The sequence below is a fragment of the Hydra vulgaris genome, chromosome 06, assembly GCF_038396675.1.
Source record: "Hydra vulgaris chromosome 06, alternate assembly HydraT2T_AEP".
NCBI classification, from domain to species: Eukaryota; Metazoa; Cnidaria; class Hydrozoa; order Anthoathecata; family Hydridae; genus Hydra; species Hydra vulgaris.
Window position 1 is genome coordinate 38383016 of NC_088925.1, and position 21259 is coordinate 38404274.

Consider the following 21259-nt stretch of genomic DNA (forward strand, 5'->3'; position numbering starts at 1 on the left):
TTCAATATTTACTATAGTTGTTTCAGACTCTATGTGGTTAACATGTGCTGGTATCATTTCAGATTCCATGTTGTTGACAGGAGTGATAGAAACTGTATCTGGAGCAGCTCTATCTGTAACTGATGATGGTAAATATTAGTCATCTTTGAAAATTTCAGAATTGAATGGCTCAATGCCAGCTACTCTAAATCCTGTCTGTATATTAGATGGTGAGAAAGCTTTTGTATACGGTTCTCGAACTATTGAAACAATATCATAAATGGTCATTGGTCTTGGGTTTGAAACCATCCAATTATCACATGCAGAATAGTAAAACCTTTTCAATGGTCCAAAAACAGTTCTATCTAATGGCTGCAATTTATGGCTGCAAAGAGGAGGAAAACTTATCATTGTAATTCCGTGTTGAATTGCAAGCTCCAAGCCTTTAACAGAAATATGACTTTCATGACTGTCGAGAAGTAATAAAACTGGAGATTCCTGAGAACAGTTTGAATATTTAACAAAATGTTTAATCCATTCTATGAAAATTTCTGAGTTCATCCAACCAGAAGGATTTGCAAATCCCACACATCCAGGAGGTCCTTTCTTAATCATGTAATCATGAAACTTTACCCTAGGAAAAATAAATAATGGAGGAATGGAATTTCCAATAGCATTAGAGGCACAACATGCAGTTACCAATGTTCCTCGTTCTGCATATGTGATTCTTCCAACTTGTTTGCTTCCTCTACCAGCTAAAACCTTTACCGGCTTTTGAACGGTTGTTAAACCAGTTTCATCAACATTATATATACAGTTAGGATTATATTTATATCGATTTCTTACCGTTTTAAGATTTTGAAAAAACTCTCTTACAGTGTGTTTGTTAAAAGCTGTTGATCGAGCGAAGCTCGTTGCTTCAGGTGTTCGTAGAGACAACTCTGGTTGTCTTTTCATAAAACCTTGCAACCAATCAATGCCTGCAATTTTATTTTTGATCCATGATGATGGGCATATCTTATTGTTTTTTAAAGCAAATTCATATGCCAATAATCGCGTTGACCTAGTTGAAAGGCCATAGTTCATTTTTGATGCAATTAGTAAATAACTTGATAAACTTTTTTCATCTTCTACTGTAAAAACTTGTCTATTGTTGTAGTTAGGCTTGAAAGCTTCATTTGGATTAAGCCTCTTTTTACGACAATATCTTTTTAAAGTCATTCTATCTATGTTAAACTGACGTGCTACAACATTCAGTTGTGTTCCTTCTAAAACTTTATTAACAGCTACTTTCATTGTTTCACTTGGTATAGCAACTTTATTTGTTTTTTTAATTCTATTTCTAACCATTTTAAGATCTGTAAAAAAATATATCAATAAAAACATATGTTTTTAATAAATGCTAATATTTAACATAATAATATTATGTTAAATATTTTTTAACTATTATGTTAAATATTATTCTTTTGACATTATAAAATAATAGTATTATTACTAGCTTATAACATAAGTAAATTTAAAAAATGAAATGCTAAAAGCTATTGTTTGTTTATATATAGTTTTTTTTAAAATTATAAATACAATTCCATTCGTTTAACTGTATTGCTTATAAACAAAAACATGGGGCACTTCGTCTTCTATGGGGCACCTTGATCCTCCGATCAATGGGCCCCGCATAGTCAAAGATCAATGTACCCCAATAGGTATAGGTAACATATTGATAGCAATATCTACTGTATAAATTGCAGCCAAATAAAAATTATATATTATATTATACACCTAACACTTACAAATTTAAAATAAAATTGTTGTTAACCCATACAGACATCTAAATAAAAATATATTTGAATTATAGTACGATTTAAAAAAATCGCTTTTTATGACGAAAAACAATATTTTCTTTATTTTTTTTGACGCTGATAACCTTATGAAAAAATATTACGAATAATCAATTAGGGAAGCATAATGGTTAATTAAATTGCAACCTCACTTCTAGTAAGGCAAAAATGAACGAGTAAAAGCCAAAAGATCATACTGCCCCAGCGATCAATGCGCCCCCATCTCCGCTACTATTTTGTCACAATTAGAAAGATTAAGTGACGTAGCTTCGTCAGAAATGTTTTTAATTGTTTGCAGCGGCAAAGTACCTTGAAGAATTGTGTAGCGATTTTTTAATAGTCCAATAACTCTTTCAATATGTATTCCAACCGATTTTATACTACAAGATTTTTCTACATCTGAAGCAGAAAGTTGAGATTTTCCTTTCGTAAAAGCTGGGTTTATCAACAAAAAGCAGCTTCCAGCAGCAAAATCATCTTCCAATGTAAAATTTCTATCTGCTAAAATTTGATCACCTGGCATATCGTACTTGCTAGATGCAAATTCTGATTCACATACAATTTAATTATTTGAAGCTCTACCTCCGTAGCACTTTGAAATAAAATTGATTGCTCCAAGAGGTGTACATGATATAAGATATTTTATTGTGCAATGTTTTTTATATTAGCTGAAAAATTGTGCTCTTGCAATAAGGGATGATGGCGTTTACAAAACAACCTCAAACCATGAATCAAAAATTGACGTTAATCTTGGATATTTGTTCATGAAAACTGGAGGAATTGTGTTATAAATATGATCCCTATCTTGCATTTTTATCAAATGCTTTAATCTAATATACATTATATCAACCCATTTCCAAAAATTATCTAATGCAGTAGTTTTTTTAAAACCAAACATAAACGATAACATTTCAATGTTAATGTCGTGTCTTAAGTTTGCTAAACAGAATACTATTTGATCAGCTGAATCCAATATTTTAAGCAAATTCAGATCAGCTTCTTTGCACAGGAGACACAGCAGCTTTTCTAATACTGGTAGACTAAAACCTGTAACCATAGTCCATTTATCAGGTTGCGATCGAATTTTATTTATTCCCAAATTGCAATTATTAAATTTTAAGGACATAAACTTTGACATGAATAAATCCCTTTTCTAGGCTAAGATTGTTTATTTCACTGTAGAGTTGCTGCCTCTCAGATCTAGTTACAGGGCTTACGCCATCAATATCTGCATACAAGTTGAAAAGATTTTCAGTGGAGTTTTTCCTCAACTGACAATCGGTGTCAATAAGAACACTTATTTCTAAAAACTAGAAGAAAAAGGTATAAGTATTTACTTTTTACAAACATTTTTTATAAAAGACTAAGATATAATTGAAGCTAAGATAAACACTTTTTCCGTAACTCTCATTGGAATCCTCAGTACTTAAAGGAATAGGAAACTCTGAAAAAAACAAAAAAAACATTGTATTTATAAGGAATTTCTAAAAAAATAATATATAAATTAGTTATTTAAGAAACACTTTATATCCGATATAAAAAAACTTTTCAGAAATCAAAAAAAATCTAGCTGATCCATAATCTAATATTTTTTGAATTTTTTGTATGTTTCTAACAAGTGTGACTAAGTGGAGATGATTTGTTTTATGCATATTTGATATGTCTAGCCTTTACAAACAATTTAATGTCTAGATTAATTATGGCCAAAATTGACATGAGGTGTTTCTCAAAAGATTCATATATATTTTAAAAAAAAAAATCAATATTTTGCCTTAAAATATCACTAGAGCATCGTTCTAAATTACCTTCATTAGGTGTTGAAAACCAAAATTCTAAAATGAAAAATCAAACTTTTTTAAATATGAAAGTACATGTATATAGATTTTAATATAATAATCAATCCCTGTTTAAAACCCTTACTACCTTTACTAAAACATTGTTCAAAAATATTTTATTTGCATTTAGGAATAAGTTCTGAAAAATATTAACAAAAAGTGTTTATAAACGAGTTTTACAATTGTGCAAAATAAAAAGCATAAAAATTTATTTGAAAAAAAAGTTTTAACTTATAAATGATCTATAACCTTTAAATTGAAAAAATTTTCATTATTCATTGGAAAATAAATTCTTGAGAATAATTTTTTATTAATTACAATGAACATTAACAATGCAAAATAAAAAATTAGCTAATTTTTAATTTGATAGTAATTGTATGCTCTATTCATATCTATTCTAAAACTATTGCTAAAGCATTGCTTTAGCAAATAGTGTTTCTATACCTTATAGAGAACTCTATAAGGTATAGAAACACTAAAATATGGGAAAGAAAAATCAAAATTTTAAGGAAAATAAAAGAACATATACATCTGAATACAATAATCAATACCTTCTCTAAGACTTTTGCATTATTTTAAAACATTTTCGTTACCTATGTAGAATTACTTAAATTTTTGCTGGAGCTTTGTTCTAATTGTTCCTTATTTGATGCAGAAGGACAAAATTCTAAACAAAAAAATTATTGTTTTTAAAAAATCATTATTGTTTACCATGCTTTTCTTTTAAACATAAGACATGAAGTTAAAATTAAAATCAAAACATTGTTTCTTTCAAATTAATAACAATACCTTGTTTTTCAAAACTATTGCTAGAATATTGTTCTAAAAAACTTTCTGTGTATGCAGAATCACTGATTTCTGAAAAATTGAATAAAATATTTTCAGAGTATTTTTTTATTCATTTACATAACAGGTACAACACATTGTCATTCATCTAAAATATCAATAAAATTAACTAATTTACTTCATTATCAAATATTAATGACCTTTACTACATAAGCTCTTTTATTCAATTACGAAATCAACTTCTTCTCTGTTAGATTTATCAAAAAGTTTTAGTTTCTTACGTCGAGGAACAACCAAATCTGTTTAAAAAAAATCATCAAAAACAAAACTAAAACATAGCATTTCAAATGAGAGTATTACTAAAAATGATTTGAAATATAAAAATAATTTTTACTTTGTCTATTTGTTCTTCTATTGGCTCTATTAATTCTATTAACATTAATTTTTCTTTGAGGGGAACTTAGTTTTTCAGTATCAAAGATTGAAGGAATTGAGTCTGGATGTTTTTCAAAAAGTTCACTTTTACCTAAACAATTGTAAATATTGTGGTATAAAAAGTACTGGTATTTGTATGAATATTTATCAAAACTTATTTAAGATGCAAAGTAAAAGTAACCCACCAGTGATAAAATGTGCCGAATAAACATAAACATTAGAAGACTTAGGAGACCACTGCTTCCTACATGCACTATTATCTGCAGCACGATTTATCGAATTTAGCCACTTTCTTCGAAGTACTTCATCTTTAGAAAGATTATAAAACTTAAGTTAATGATTTTTTTAAATATTGTTTGTGCAACCAAAGACACAACAACTTTTTGGCATTTTTTAAAAAAAGTACTCAACAAAACCGCTGTGGATTTTTTATTTTTTTTTCCCCCAAGTAAAGATAGCTAATTTAAAAAAAAACTTTTTAATACGGTGTGGCGTCACGACTGGATGTATATATATATATATATATATATATATATATATATATATATATATATATATATATATATATAGATATATATAGACATATATATATATAGATATATATATAGATATATATATATATATCTATATCTATATCTATATCTATATATATATATATATATATATATATATATATATATATATATATATATATATATATATATATATATATATATATATATATATATATATATATATATATATATACAGTATCGGACAAAACGAGTGCAACCAAATAATGCTAATTTAGTTTCTTTATATAAAAGTGCTGCATTTTTTCAATTTAGAGAAATAACTATGTAACTGTTTAGAGACAAAGTTCTTCAAGTTTTATTCATCACAAAGTTCATTATTTGTACACGAAAATTAATCAAAAGTATTAAAAAAAGTTGATTTCCTTCTGGACAATACAAGTTCAACTCGACAAAATGTTGACCAAGCTGTATTTTGCTATCAATATTTCGTGGCGAATCCTTTCTTGTCGATCACAGCCTTGCATCTTCGAGGCATAGATTCGATCAGGTGATCAATGAAACTTTGTGGAATTGCTGCCAAGGCCTTTTGGATTTGTTCAAACAGTTGATCCTTATTACGAACACCTTCACGATTAATTCTGCGGTTGACGATCTCCCACAGGTTCTCGATAGGGTTGAGATCCAGAGATTGAGGCGGCCAATCCATCACCGATAGGTGGTTGTCTTGAAACCACTGCTTGACTACTTTTGCAGTGTGTTTCGGATTGTTGTCTCGCTGAAAAACCTATTTTATTGGCATATTCCATTCAGCATGAGGTAACATAACATCTTTCAGGATATTTTTATACATGAAACGGTCCATTATTCCATCGTTTCGATGTATTGGATCTAGACCGTTAGCAGAAAAACACCCCCAGACCATTACATTGCCTCCACCATGCTTCACGGTCTTATGACAGTAACGTAAATCGAGGCGTTTTCCGACCAGTCGACGTACACGGCAAATTCCATCGCTCCCAATGATGTTGAACTTCGATTCATTACTGAACAGGACAGTTCGCCATTTCTGCACATTCCAGTCAATATGAGATGTAGCAAACAGGAGTCTTTTCTTCTGGTTTTTTAGTGAAATCAGCGGTTTCTTTGCAGGGCGTCGAGAAAACAATCCGGCTTCAACAGCACGTCGTCTGATTGTTCGGTCCGATACAGGCAGCTCTAATTGCTTTTGTATCTCGACTGATGATATCCAGGGATCCTTCTTGACGGATCTGACGATCGTAGAATCCTCTCTAGAAGTGGTGGAACGCGGTCTTCCACCTTTGTTATCTGCTGCCAACTTCCCTGTAGAACGATATTTGGAACATAGTCTTGATACGGTCCATTTTTTCACCCGATATTTATCACAAATACTTTTTTGTGACATTCCACTTACGTAATCGCCAATAATTTTCTTTCTTAGTTCCAATCCAAGACTGTCGGGAGCCATTTTTGCACTTGAAGTCATAAAAATAATAAAAATAAATAATCACGCTTCTCAAGGCTTACCGTGTTACATTTACCTTGTGATGATACAATAATGCTCTGTGGAACACAACGTCTTGGTTGGAAGTGGACTGTATTGATGTAATGAAACACTTGTTGTATTTCACTTCTTCTATTGATGTTCTTCGATAAAACACTTTGATAAAACTCACTTCGATAAATTGTCTTGATAATACTGACTGATTGACTTCCACATACTGACTAAATTACATGTCGATTTACATGTCTCTTATATAGTAAAATGAACCTGTGTGAACCTGTTCTGGAAGATTCTAGATGCTTCTTTTCGATGCTTCTGGAAGCTTCTGAATGCGTCTGGATGCTTCTGAATGTTTCTGGATACTTCTGGATGCTACTGAATGCTTCCAGATAATTCTTCTGGAAACTTCTGGAAGCTTCTGCATGCTTCTGGAAACTTCTGGAAACATCTGGATACTTCCTTTAATTATTAAAAAACTTCCGTGACGTTGACACGGACCAGACTTAAGATAATGAAACAAACCAAAAAAGTTGCTCTTGTTTTGTCCGCTGCAAAATGGCACTTGTCAACGAAATTCTGCCTGTGTGCTGTCACCTGTCAGCTGATTGCTCATGTCATGGCATGCTATGACTTCAGACTACTGAACTGTTTGCTGTGGTAGTATAGTTCGTTTTTAAGACATGTAAAATTACGAACACTTTTTAGCATTGTTCGATGTTGGTTGCAAATGTTTTGTCCAATACTGTATATATATATATATATATATATATATATATATATATATATATATATATATATATATATATATATATATATATATATATATATATATATATATATATATATATATATATATATATATATAATATATATATATATATATGTATATATTTATATATATTTATATATATATATAAGTTATATAAGTGTATTCTACAAATAGAGTGCTCAATGTTCTTGAAGAACTGAGCAATAATAAATTAGTAAAAACACTTATCGATCTTTTATCTTCAACATAATATTTCATCATCAGTAGGTTCATCAGGAAGGAATTACGTTAGTTTTAGTTGTGGTTTATGGAATTATATTCTTATATGGCTTAGGGTGGGTTTTAAATTCTAAAGATTGAGTTGCAGGGTGTTAAAAGTATTTTATGAGATATGTTTTAACATATGTTTATAAGATATATGAGAGTGTGGGGTTTGTTGCTATTTTTGTAAAAACTATTTGCGAAGTGAAGTACAATTATTGCAATACAGTTTGGCTTAGTGGTGCTTGGTTCGGGGCATTGTGGTGTTTGTTAGATAATCCAATAAGTTCCTTATATTATTTATAAAGAGGTTTATGTATATCTAGAATATTATGTATATCGTGTATAATATATCCGATATGCATAATATGTATGCTATAAAGCTTTAGTGACTAAAATAGTAAATTAGTAGTAAAGTAGTAGTAGAAATCATTGTAATATAAAAGTAAACAAATTGCGGGGAAGGTGCCGCGTGAGTGGAGTTCGGGGTTTAGGTTATCATAATGGTCGAAAGTTGTGTTATAAGACAAACCTTCATCTCGTCAGGGTCATGTCTGAATGTCTAAGCTTGTTTCAAAGAAGTTATAGTATTAAAACAACTCCATGGTCTCCAGCTTAGTAACGACGTAAGGTTTAGATATGTGATGAACTCATACCCGAGGAGTCTCCCATTTTATCTGGTGTGCGTATCGAGTATTGTAAGGTCATACAGAATTGTGTAGATAATTATAGTAAGTTCTCACGCAATTATATGGCATTGTGAGGGTTGATTCAGAATCTTAGTGGGGTTGGGTACGGGAGGATCAGTTTAAGCATAAAAGTATGGACACACGCATATACGCATTCAAGAACACAATTCTACATACACATATATACCTATCCAACGCGTAAACATATGTACACATATACATATACGCATATGCGCATGCAAATATGCAAACATATGCAAATGCAAATGCAAATATACGTGTTTGAGTACCACTATACATAAAACAGATAATGAGGTTACGAAGTGAAATAGAGTTGGTTGGGTACGAGAGGATGAATCCAAATATAAATGTACGTACACATGTACAGAGGTCTATACATACATCCACATATACAATTGTCGGGTAATCGAATAAGGCTGAGAGGGTAATGCAAGGGTGGAGTGTGAAAAGTTAAATTCATATACAGATGTATGCATATATGTATGCAAACACACATAAATAAAATACACACAATAAGTACATTCACATATACAAACAAATCCAGATAACGGAGTCGGACCTAGAGGGTTGGGTATGAGGGAATAATTGATAATTTTAGGTATTTAGGATGCTTTTGGTCTAAAGGTCTGCACTAAATCCTACGGTTTCTAGTATTTGGCTGTCATTTAGTTCTTCATCTTTTTGTATTGTTTCCTTCTTTTTTTGTCGTCGGGTGCCGGGTGGCACTGTACCCTAGTATTTCTAATTCTAATTTATCTTCGTTCCCGAGAACGTCTTGATTTAGGAACACGTCTTGTGTAAGGAATATGTCTTCCGGTGTGTTTTGATTCTATAATAAATTCTAAATGTGTATAATGTGTGAGAATGGTATGGGGTGCTTTCAATGGTGAATTATAGTGGCGTGTGATGGTTAGGTGAGTACTAAATTATAGTGGGGTGGTAATGGTATGACTTGATAAGTGCGTAAATGTGATAAAGGAAATATTTTTCTTACCGTTGTGGTGGGTGTTGTAGTAGGGTATATATTTATGTAATTATTCGATGCCATCATTGTTGTTTTCGTTGATGTGGATTTTTGTACAAAATAATCACGAAAAAATATTTCTGAACGCCAATGTAGTTTTTTCTTCGCTTGTTAGCAGATATCTGATAGAAAAGAAATGTGCGCACATGAAAATGTAAAATTTCTGTTTTTAGATATTCCATTGTTCTATCATTGTAAGTTTTTAATGGTCTATTGTTCTAATTACGTATCAGAGCTTCTTTTGTCTTCGCAAAAATAGTTAGGTAAATCCTAAGGTGTGTTTTTCTATCGTTTTCCACGAGAACTATTTTTTGTTATTGTTAGCGGTTTTATTTTAAAGACAAGTATTGAAATTGGCTGTCTCTGTTATCCAATGTCTTAGCGGGTATTTTTTATAGCATCTGTTCTAAGGGGGATTTAGATGATTTTATTGTATAACATTGTAACTCTAATTTAGTTAGTTGCGTCGTTTATCTGTTTAATATATTTGTGATAATGATAATTTGAGCAGCCGTGGCGCAGTGGTTAGAGTTCTGGCTCAGAACCCAGAAGTCCGAAGTTCGACGCCAGCTCTAGCTCAATAAGCGACATTGGTAACGAAGGAGGCGTGAACTTCTAGTTAAATGCTCTCTCGCGGTGCTCCGTGATTAGAACGTAAGGACTTCTGGGAGCACCAAAATAACCTAAAAACAAAAAAATTATTGTAGTAATCATTGATAATTAGGTTTTGAGTTACAGGTAGAGTCTGGATAAAGTCATGTGTTCGGGTTGAGATAATTGTTACTAGGGTAAAAAATTATTGGTATTACAATAGGTGGTGAATCGGAATTATATTACAGATGTTTTTAAATATCATTTAAATGTTCATTAATTTACAGTTTTATACTGTTCGTGAAAACGTCTAAATTATCGGTCGAGAACCTGAATGTATTTTCCACTTCTTCTTTATCTTCGTTATTTATCTTTACTGGTGGTTCTTCGACCTCTTTCTGCTTCTTTTCTAATGTTCCCTCACTATCTATAGATGCCTCTAAGTTCCACTTAGCTTCAATTCTTTCTTATATATTTTGTCGTCTTCGAACCCTTCTCCTCAATCTCCTTTTTGATGTTATTGCAAGATAGTTCTTAAAAGGAAGGTAAGAAATGAAAGAAAGGTTGCGTAAGCAATCATTTTTCTTATGTTAAAACATTTTCAATTCTAAAAATCTAATAAATAATATAAAAATCTAATAAATAAACCAAACATGGGCGCCAAAGTCAAATAAATGATTTTTACAAAATTTTTTAAAAACCAAACATGGGCGCCAATATCGAAGTATTGTTCCGTTTTGTGACGCGGGAGTCACTTTTTTTATGAGTTTTATTATCAGAATTTCCTCCTCCTCAAATCGTCAACCTACTAGCGCCAAATTCATCGCTGATCAACCTCACTCTGTCCGTTCCATTAGTCCTCATTACAAAAAAAAAAGAAAAACATGTCTAAGAATGTGCTCCGCGATGGTGATCTTAAGAAAACTATATTTATGTTAATGTAATTTTGTAAAAGATTATTATATAGAAGTAAGCAATAATAAAGGTTGCTTTACTTCATCAAATTGGCAACGAAGATTAAAAAAAAAAAAAAAAAGATATTTAAATAAACAATTTATTTACCATGGCTATAAAAAACCTTAATTTATCAAACTTTCCACCATTTTAATGTATGGAAGATACGAACAAGTTATTTTCTAGCTAAAAACGCTACATTAAACAATTCGAATTACTTTGCGATTGACTCTAATTACAGATGATAAGCAAAAACTTTCGTTACTTTTTACTTTAATTGGAGATAACACTTACGAAATTTATAAAAACATTATACAGCAAGATACGCTGATCACATACCAGCAAGCTGTCGAAGCTTTTAATGAACACTTCAAACCCCAAGTAAACCCGAGCTATGAAATTTTTACCTTCCGTAAAATGGCTCAACGTACAGATGAAACCACTCAGCAGTATTTCGTTTGATTACACGAACAAGCTCTTAAATGCGAGTTTGCCGATAAAGATAAAAAAATTAAACAGCAAATTGAGCTTAGTACAAACATTTCAAAACTTCGTAAATACAATTTTCAAAATCCTAATAAAACTTTAAAAGATTGTTAACTACTGCAAAAACATTCGAAATGATAGACAATCAAATAGAAGAACTGAAGAAAGAAACAAATAAACAAAGCGAAGTAAGTAAAGTCAAGAAAACAAACTTACCACTAATCAGTAAAGAACCACATGAGATTATAAATAAGTTGCTGAAAAAAATTTGTTATCGATGCGGAACTAAATTCCTGCACACTAATGCATATTTAGCTTTAGGGAAAACTTGCTACTCCAGCCGAAAAATTAGATTTTCAGCAATTTCGAGGCTAATGATTTTCAAGCAACTTCGAGCTAACGATTAATATAGAAAATATACCAATGACCGTTTTAATAGATACCGGAGCTTCTATCAATATTCTAAACTTTAAAATATTTGAAAAAATAAATAGTTTAATCAAAAGACCGCTTCGCCTATATAAATCTAAAACACAGAATATTACTTACGGGGATAACAATCCAAAACTTAAAATTGAAGAGCAAATCATTGCCGTGATAGAAAGTCAAACGAAATTCCTTCAGTCCACATTCCACGTGATTAAAACGCACCACAAAAATCTATTATCTGGAAACGACGCCAAATTACTCGGTTTAATACAATTGAATAAAGCTCTAGTACATACTGACGTCAATGAGAAACTTTTAAACAAGCAAAAGACAATACAAAATAATTATGGCGACAGTAAACAACAAATTTGCCATTCCATGCAGAACATTAGAAAATTAAACAATACTCTCCTTCTAAACGTTCCAAAACGATTACAACCACTTATAAACTCATACAAAAGTTCTGTTTTTAGCGGGAAAATAGAAAACTTTCTACTACTGGTAGAAAGTTTTCCTTATTGTGCGACTGGTGGTATACTTTCATTTATTTTCAACTTAACTACCAAGTTAAGTTGAAAATAAATGAAAGTATACCACCAATCGCACAAAGAGAAAGGAGAATTCCTTTTGCACTAAGAGAAAAAGTTTAAGATAAACTTACAAAGCTTGAAGCATAAGGAATAATTGAAACGGTAACGGACAAAGTGACACCCTGGATAAGTTCAATGATAATTGTTCCAAAAAATGACGGTAACCTAAGGATTTACGTTGACATGCGAGCCGCTAACAAAGCTATTGGAAGAACACGTTTCCCGACTCCAACCCTAGACGATGTTATTACAAAACTTAAAGACTCAGCCGTTTTCTTAAAACTAGATTTAATGAAGGCATTTCACCAGCTCGAACTTGCGCCGGAATCAAGATCAATTACTACTTTTTAATCCGAAACTCAAATTAAACGTTTCACAAGACTTAATTTTGAAGTAAATTCTGAGCAGGAGGAACTACAAACACTAAAGCTCTCCAAAGCTTTATCGGGCTTATGAAATATTTTAAGCGTTTCATTCTACACTACAGTACAATTACCTATCCTTTACAAAACCTTCTTCATAAAGATTCATCATGGAACTGGAACTTTGAGTGCCAACGTGCGTTCGATAAACTGAAAAACGCTATGACATCAGACTCATGCGTTGGGTACTTCGATCCCAACAAAGAAACTACAGTCTTCACCGATGCAAGTCTTGTAGGCATATTGGCAATCATTGTACAAAACACGCCAAATAAAAACAAGACTTTAAACTCATATCTTATAATTCAAAAGCGCTGTCACCTGTACAACAACACTACTCTACGCTGGAAAGAGAATGTTTAGCTATAATGTACGCCAGCGAACACAACAAGACATACCTTTTTGGACACCCTTTTAAAATGTACAGCAATCGCGAAGCTATTGTGAAGGTTTTAAACAACCCAAATGATACAGTACCGCTTCGTATTGAGCGTATGACTTTACGATTACAGGGATATTCTTTTGATTTACACTACGTCCAAGGAAAACATAATATATCTGATTATCCAAGTCGACACCCGGTAGACCCTTGTGACAACGAAAAGCTAAAAAAATATGTCAACTTTACTGCTGAATACGCATGTCCTAAAGCCCTTTCACTACTAGATATTCAAAGAGAAACCAAAGCCGATCCTATTCTAAGAATACTCACAGAGTTAGTCGCCACTAATACCTGGTATAAACTAACACATCCGAACTGTCCTCCAGAAATAAGAAAATTTCAAAAAGAGTTACTTGCTTACCGTAAGATTAGTCAAGAACTTACAGTAAATCAAACATCAAACATTATCCTAAAAGCAAATCAAATTATAATTCCACGATCACTAGAGATTACGGTTAAACAACTAGCGCATAAAAATTACATGGGACTGGAGAAAACCAAAGCACTACTTAGGCAGAAAGTTTACTTTTCTGGCCTAGACTCTAAAGTAGAACAAAACATAAAACAATGTGCAATTCGTCAAGCACTTGGTAAACAAAATCCACCAGCCGAACTATTAATCACACCAACACCATCGGAAGTTTGGGACACACTTAACATAGATTACCTTGGTCCTTTACCTAACGGATTTTATTTGGTAGTTCTCATAGACTAAACATCAAAGTTTCCAATTGTCGATATCATAAATAATACATCCGCTGATCTTCTTATTGATTTTCTACAGAAAACGATCGCAGAATATGGAATACCGAAAAAAGTTATCAGTGATAATGGACCACCTTTTACTTCATTCGAAATGAAAATGTTTTTTAACAAACTGAATATAAACGAATCGCACCGCTTTGGCCGCAAGCTAACTCACAAGCCGAATCATTCATGTAACCACTGATAAAAACAATACGAGCAGCACACATTGAACGAAGAGACTGGAAAAAGCAGTTATACAACTTCCTGTTCTCCTACCGTAGCACTCCCAATTGCACAACTTGGATACCACCATCTACACTCATGTTCAATTGCCTTACAGGTGTCACAATACCCTCATTTCAGACAAGGGCTGATACAAATTTTAATGATCAAGCCAAGAAGAGACAAGAAAATGCTAAGTTATACAGAAAAAAATACCACGATTCAAAATACAGATACAGTACTGATAAAACAAAAAAGATATAACAAAACTACGGCACCGTTTGAGTTTAAACCCTACACAATTACGGCAAAGAACGGTACAATGATTACTGCCAAATCTCCGTTGATAACTCGCAAAAAACTCGGAATGCTTCACACGAAGAAAATACCAATGGATATACAATTCAATTCGACACCAATTAAAGAAGAGGGAGACGAGGAATACTCTCAGAACGAATCAGTTTCACCAGAAAAGGAAATAACAACTACTATGTCGATGCAACAAAGCCATTATCAAGAACCGAATCCGAAAACATATCCAAACAGAGAAAGACGTCCTACAGAATTATGGAGGAAATATTAAAACATTCCCGAACTAAAATATTAAAACATTTCATTTAAAGAAAAAGAGGAAGATGTAAGAATGTGCTCCGCGATGGAGATCTTAAGAAAACTATATTTATGTTAATGTAGTTTTGCAAAAGATTATTATATAGAAGTTAGCGATAATAAAGGTTGTTTTACTTCATTAAAACATGCTTTTCTAATTTTGAATTTAAATAAACAGTACTTTGAATTAAAATTAGCCGCACGATATTTTAAGGTGAAAGTGGTTAGTGATGCGCAAATTAACTTTTTTTATCATAATATTATTAATAGTTTTTTAGTTATAGAGCTTTTAAAGGAGTTTTTCTTTAGGTTATATTAATGTTAGTTTTTTGGTTAGGAAGCATTTGTAACGCGTAATAAGTATTAGTTGTACTGGCTGCTTGTCAGCAAGGCGGATATTAAAGATTTAGGTAACAGCAACGATAAAGAATCACCACATCAGCCAACAAAGGGTAAGTCGGAAAATCGACCTCCTCAAATAGTTAACCTATTGGCAACTAGGGTTCTTTGCTAGTACCCTAACCAAGCAGGATTACCGTTATAAGCCAGGATGATGCTGGATAAAGAATATCATGAAACTAGACTTGTGAGATGGAGAGCAACAAAGAAGGGTCAATGAATCAGCTAGCGAAGAGCCAGTCATAAATTTGACCACCTCAAATTGTAAACCTATCAGCGACAAGTGTCATTGCTGATAAACCCCGTTTTGTCCGTTCTATTAGTCTTTTTTTTTTTAAATATTCAATATATGCGCTCATCAAATTTTAAAATTCAATTTGCAGCCCGAAATTTTAGGCAACAGTGGTTAGTAATGCGCGAATAATATTTATTATTAAGTTATTATTATTAGGTTTTTAGTTATAGAATTTTGCTTAAGTAACTTTGCTTTAGGTTATATTGATATATTAGTATTAGTCTTTTTTAGCAGCTTTTTTTTGCAAGAATTTTTTTGGTTGTTTTACTTTTTTTAACTTAAAAATATCTTAGTTTATTTGGAAAAGTAGCTGTTGTAACGTTTAATGTATTTATGTGTTTTGGCTGCACTAAAGTTTGGTGGATCTTGAAAATTAAGATAAAAACTTTGAGAGGGGTCGCTACATCAGCCAACGAAGAGTCAGTCGGAAAATCGACCTCCTCAAATCGTTAACCTATTGGCAACTAGGCTTCTTTGCTAATACCTCAACCATGCTGGATGCTCATTTTATTTTAAGAATATCATGAAACTAGACTAGTGAGATAGAGAGCAACAAAGAAGGGTCACTGAATCAGCTAGCAAAGTTAGAAAAAAATTAATATTTTAAAATAAAATTCTCTCTAAAACTTTAGAAAAAGCGGACAAAATAGAAATAAGGCTATAATTAGAAACATTGGTTGTATCACCAGCATTGAAAATTGGTGTCAGGTATTTTTTAGAGGCAAGTTCTGGGCATATTTTTCACCATCTGTAAGGAAGGAGGTGTGAACTTCTTAGTTTAATGCTCTTCCATGGTGTTCTGTAACAAAAATTAAAAATAAATAAATAATCAAAATGTAGCATTCTATTGTTACCCAATTTTTTTTATTTAATAAAACAAAATAGCTGCCTAAATTGACCCCATTATTTTTCTGGAAGTTGTTTGGTCAGATTCTTTGATGTTTTGGGCAAAAGTTTATCAATTTGCTAGATATATGTCAAATTAGGGTTCGTTCATAAAGTACGCACGCAAAAATTAAAAAGCAATAAAATAAATGAAAAGTCTCATGTTTGGTTGAAATCTCATGCTTGGTTATATTGATTATTTATTTAGGAATAAAAGACGTTTATGGTTATATTGCATAACTTTCTCTAGATAACTCTCCCCAAACTGGAGATCAAAGCTTTGATAACTTCACAGTTTTGTCACATTCCGTTGCTACCTCCACATATTTCACATCAAAAAGTTGTATCTTGTACCATCATATCTAGAATATTGCAAATGCGTTTCAGAATTCACAATTTACTCTTACAGTTTTTTTTTGAGGTATTAAAAAATACGATAAATCAAGAGATTCTTTTAAAAAAAACTTAGAAATTATGGAATCTGTAGTAATTTTCTAAAATTACAAAAAAAGCTGTTAAAACAGTCAGTTTTGTGTATTAAGTAGCTTATGTAAATAGATTATCCTCTACATGTTTGCAAGATATAACATGTGGTGTCTATACTAGGACCGCTTCTTTTCTCAATCATATTAATTATTTTAATAATGCTTTAAATACAATGATAGTAATGTTTGCTGGTGACACAAACTTTTTTCTGCCTAGTAATAATATCATAGCACAAATTAATGACATTAATATGGAGCTACTTGAAATTTTAAAATGGCTCAAGTCAAATAAATTATTGATTAATAACCTTAATGATCTCATTGAAGAAAATCTCAGATGGAAAAATCATATTTAAGAAAACGTTGGAATTTTATACAAAGCAAGAAGTTTTGTAAATAGACATGCGTAAAATTCTACTTTAATACTCTTAGGTGCTCAACACACGGGAGGACACGTTTATTAATTTTTGGAAATTTTTCTCACCCACCCCAAGCTTATTAAGTTTATTAATTTTTACTTGTAATCAACAAAAAAAAACAATATAAAAAACAAAAAAAAAATTATAAAAACTTTCACTGATAATAATAAAATCTTTCAGTGTAATCAGACTTTAAAAATTGTCAACCTTTAAAAAATCTCATAAATTTCTATTTGTCAAAAATTAGGTTTTCGTTTATTTCTCACCATAGTATAAAACTTATATCAATTAAATCCTATTATTATTAAAAAGCTGTTAAAAAATGTGCAGAACGCAAGAGACACTAAAATTGTTTTATTCCTGTTTTGTAAAAAACAGGAACAAAACAATTTAGCTTTATATTAGGAGCAAAGTTACCCCTCCCCCTCCCCTTTTATTAGATCCGGACTAAAATTCCCAGCCCCAACCCCTATTTTATTCCCAACCCCCCTTCCTTGTATTAAGCACCCGAGAGAATTCACTTTTCTAATTCCATGTAAGTTGTGCAAATATCGCATTAGGTAGTGCTAAAAAAAGTCAATGAGGTCCTCTTTATTGGCAACAGAAGCATCTAGAACGTTTAATAAACTTTAACGATCGTTATATCCATGCCAAACTTCTTTTTTTCGAAATGAATATTCTCAATATATATCAACTAAATTTTTTAAATTTCTTTTTTTAGTTTAAAAAATTAATTATTTAATTTGATAAAAACTGTCCACATGTAACTATGCACGGAGTCTAGGTAATCTATGCTTTAACTGTCAATTTATGTTTAAAAAAAAATCTAATTTTGATTAAAATTCTTTAAAACATTTAAAGTTTTTTAGAATCTACATGCTTTGATCTACTTTTAATAACACAGTTTGTAAAAGAAGTAGTATCTCTTTGAGTTTTTTATTAGTTGTCTATGAAACCTCATATAATGACCTCTTGTATTTGAAACAATTAAATCAGGTTGGTATTCTTAGGTTAAATTGTCTAAATTTTTTACTGTTTTGAAAAATTGGATAAGGTCAATACGGTTGCGTCTTTTTAAGAGTTGTTAATTTACAATAGGTTAGTTTTGTTTCATAATTTTTTACTTGAAGACATTTTGTTCGTGTTGCTTTACGTTGTACCGTTTCCACTTGATATGTTTACTGTTTATATAAACAACTTACCGAATGATAACTCATTCGGTAAGTTGTTTATATAAACAGTAAACATAAACGGATCCAAAACAGAGCCTTGCGGCACTCCACTTGTAACTAGAGAACAATTTAAAAATTCGCCGCTGCACACAACACGTTGCACTCTGTTATATAAAAAATTACTGCACCATCTAAGTGCTTCAATGTTAAATCCATAACTTTTTAGTTTAAGACACAATCTATTGTGAGGCACGGAATGCAAAACTTTTTTTATATCTAGGAAAATGATATCTACTGGTAAATTATCTTCGATTGCCTGAGTTATTAGATCTATAGATTCTATAAGGTTTGTACAACAGTTTTTTTTTCTAAAAAATCTAGACTGGTTCTTGGTCAAAAGATTTTTTTTTTCTAAATGTAGCTTTTAAAATACCATTAGTTTGCTTATAAGGGGTCGTCTATAAACTAGGTTACGCAATTTTCGACCGTTTTTGACTTCACCCCCCCCCCCCTCCCCCCATGTCACAAAATCGTAACACTTAAGTAGCAAGTTTTGTATGAGTCGTCACAAACTCCCCCCCCCCCCCATCCCCTTATAGCGTGACGTAAATTATGGACGACCCCTAACTGAAGTAAGTGATACTGATCGATAACTTGATAGATCTGATTTATCTCCATTTTTGAATAATAGCGTTATGTTAGCATTTAACCGCATCAACAGTATTATTCCAGTGTCATACGAGTTAATAAAAAAGTGATAAAGGAAATAAAAATGCTTCTGCGCAAAGCTTTAAAGGATAAGAGTGAACTCCATCTACTCCTTTACATTTATTTGAATTTAGTGACTTCAGGATTAAAGAAATTGTGTCTGGTGAAAATGTTTGGTCATCACATATAATGTTTGTTCTATTTATAAAGAATGGTATATTGTTATTAATTTCCTTGGTAAAGAAAGAGGTAAAAGAATTTGCAATTAATGAATAAATTGTTTTAAGTTAATTAAATAGATTAATCTATTTTACAATTGTTTCAAGTTTGCTGTTTACATTTAATGAGTTAATTCTTTCTTTAACTTTTGATTTTTTGTTTATATATGCATAAACTGCTTTTGGGTTTCTTCTAATATTTAAGGCGATATTTGTTTCATATATTTTTATTCAGTTCTTAATTTTTTAATATTTTTTTTCCAACTGATTTGAATTCTAATACATTTCCAATGTTTTAAAAACGATTATGCTAAATACTTCTCCAAAAGGTCTATTTCTTTCTAATTAACTTTTTTAAGTTTGAGTTCATCCGCGCTTTAGTTTTAACGATTCCCATTGCAATCGTCAGAGTGAAATATAAAAGTCCTTTATTGCAAATATCGACAAATTTGTTGTATGAAAAATTAGAATCTAAGAAGCTGTTTAAATGAGGCGGTCTAGCTCGGTTTGCCGGGCTTACTGGAAAAATAACAACATTGAAAACAAATGTTTAAATTGGAATTTATATTTCAATTTAAATAACGCAATTTTATTTTTATTTAATTAGTTGTTTTAAAAACAATTGGGAACTTTTTCAATTAGATAAAAGAATTAACGTGATATTTTCATAGGCTGGGTTAGCTTACTGGCCTGTATTTATATGGAAAAAAATTGTCTCATCTGAGTGAGATCCCAATGAAATTTAGGTGATCTTAGTTATCCGGGCTAGCCCGTTTCTAAAGTAACCAAAAATATTTCTTCTAGGTAAATATAAAACATTCCGAGATCTCGTTTAAATGAGCCAGCCCGGCTTTTAAAGCATACCCTTAGGTGCTCCAAGTAGTTCTTACGCTCTTTTCATAAAGAACCGCAGATATCAAATTTTAGAATGGAAAAAAAAAACCCTTAAATTGACTTCAAAGTAAATTAAGGTCAAAAAAAGTAAATTTTGTATGTAAATGTCTATCAATATATCAAGTTTTAACAAATATGTATTTATTCATTTATGTGTACCAAATACAGTTTTTATCTGTTTTTGATTATCTAATAGCTTATTATATGTGAGCCTTATGCTACCATAAGACTAAATGCTACCATAAGACTAAATGCAATCATAAGACTAAATGCAACCATAAGACTTTGCTAGACTGAAATTTTTTTATAAATTAGGTATACAAAAGCATTGCAAATTAAACGCGGTTTCTTGATGACAAGACCATATGATTTTCTTCAAGTTTCACGCGTTTATATAACAGCGTTCATTTTTTTATCTTTATTATTTATGCTAAGTTTAACATTTATACTGAAAAGTTCTTCTATATATACAATACTTTATTTTATATATTGAAAACTTTATATTTGAGCACGTATTTGTAAAGTTTTGATAAAAAAACAACAATAACAATAAAAAAAATATTAAAATAATGGCTTTAATATATTTAAGGGAGGCAAAAAAAAAAAAAAAAACTAAAA

General features: G+C 31.2%; 1 protein-coding gene across 1 annotated transcript; it reads right to left on the reverse strand.

The window, feature by feature from the left end:
• Window positions 1-135: 135 nt before the first annotated feature.
• Window positions 136-2340, reverse strand: LOC136081379 (uncharacterized). Its single transcript, XM_065798691.1, has 2 exons — window positions 2127-2340; window positions 136-1337 (listed from the first exon to the last, which is right to left on the reverse strand). The coding sequence occupies exons 1-2, from the start codon at window positions 2338-2340 to the stop codon at window positions 136-138; spliced, it is 1416 nt and encodes a 471-aa protein (XP_065654763.1).
• Window positions 2341-21259: the final 18919 nt, after the last annotated feature.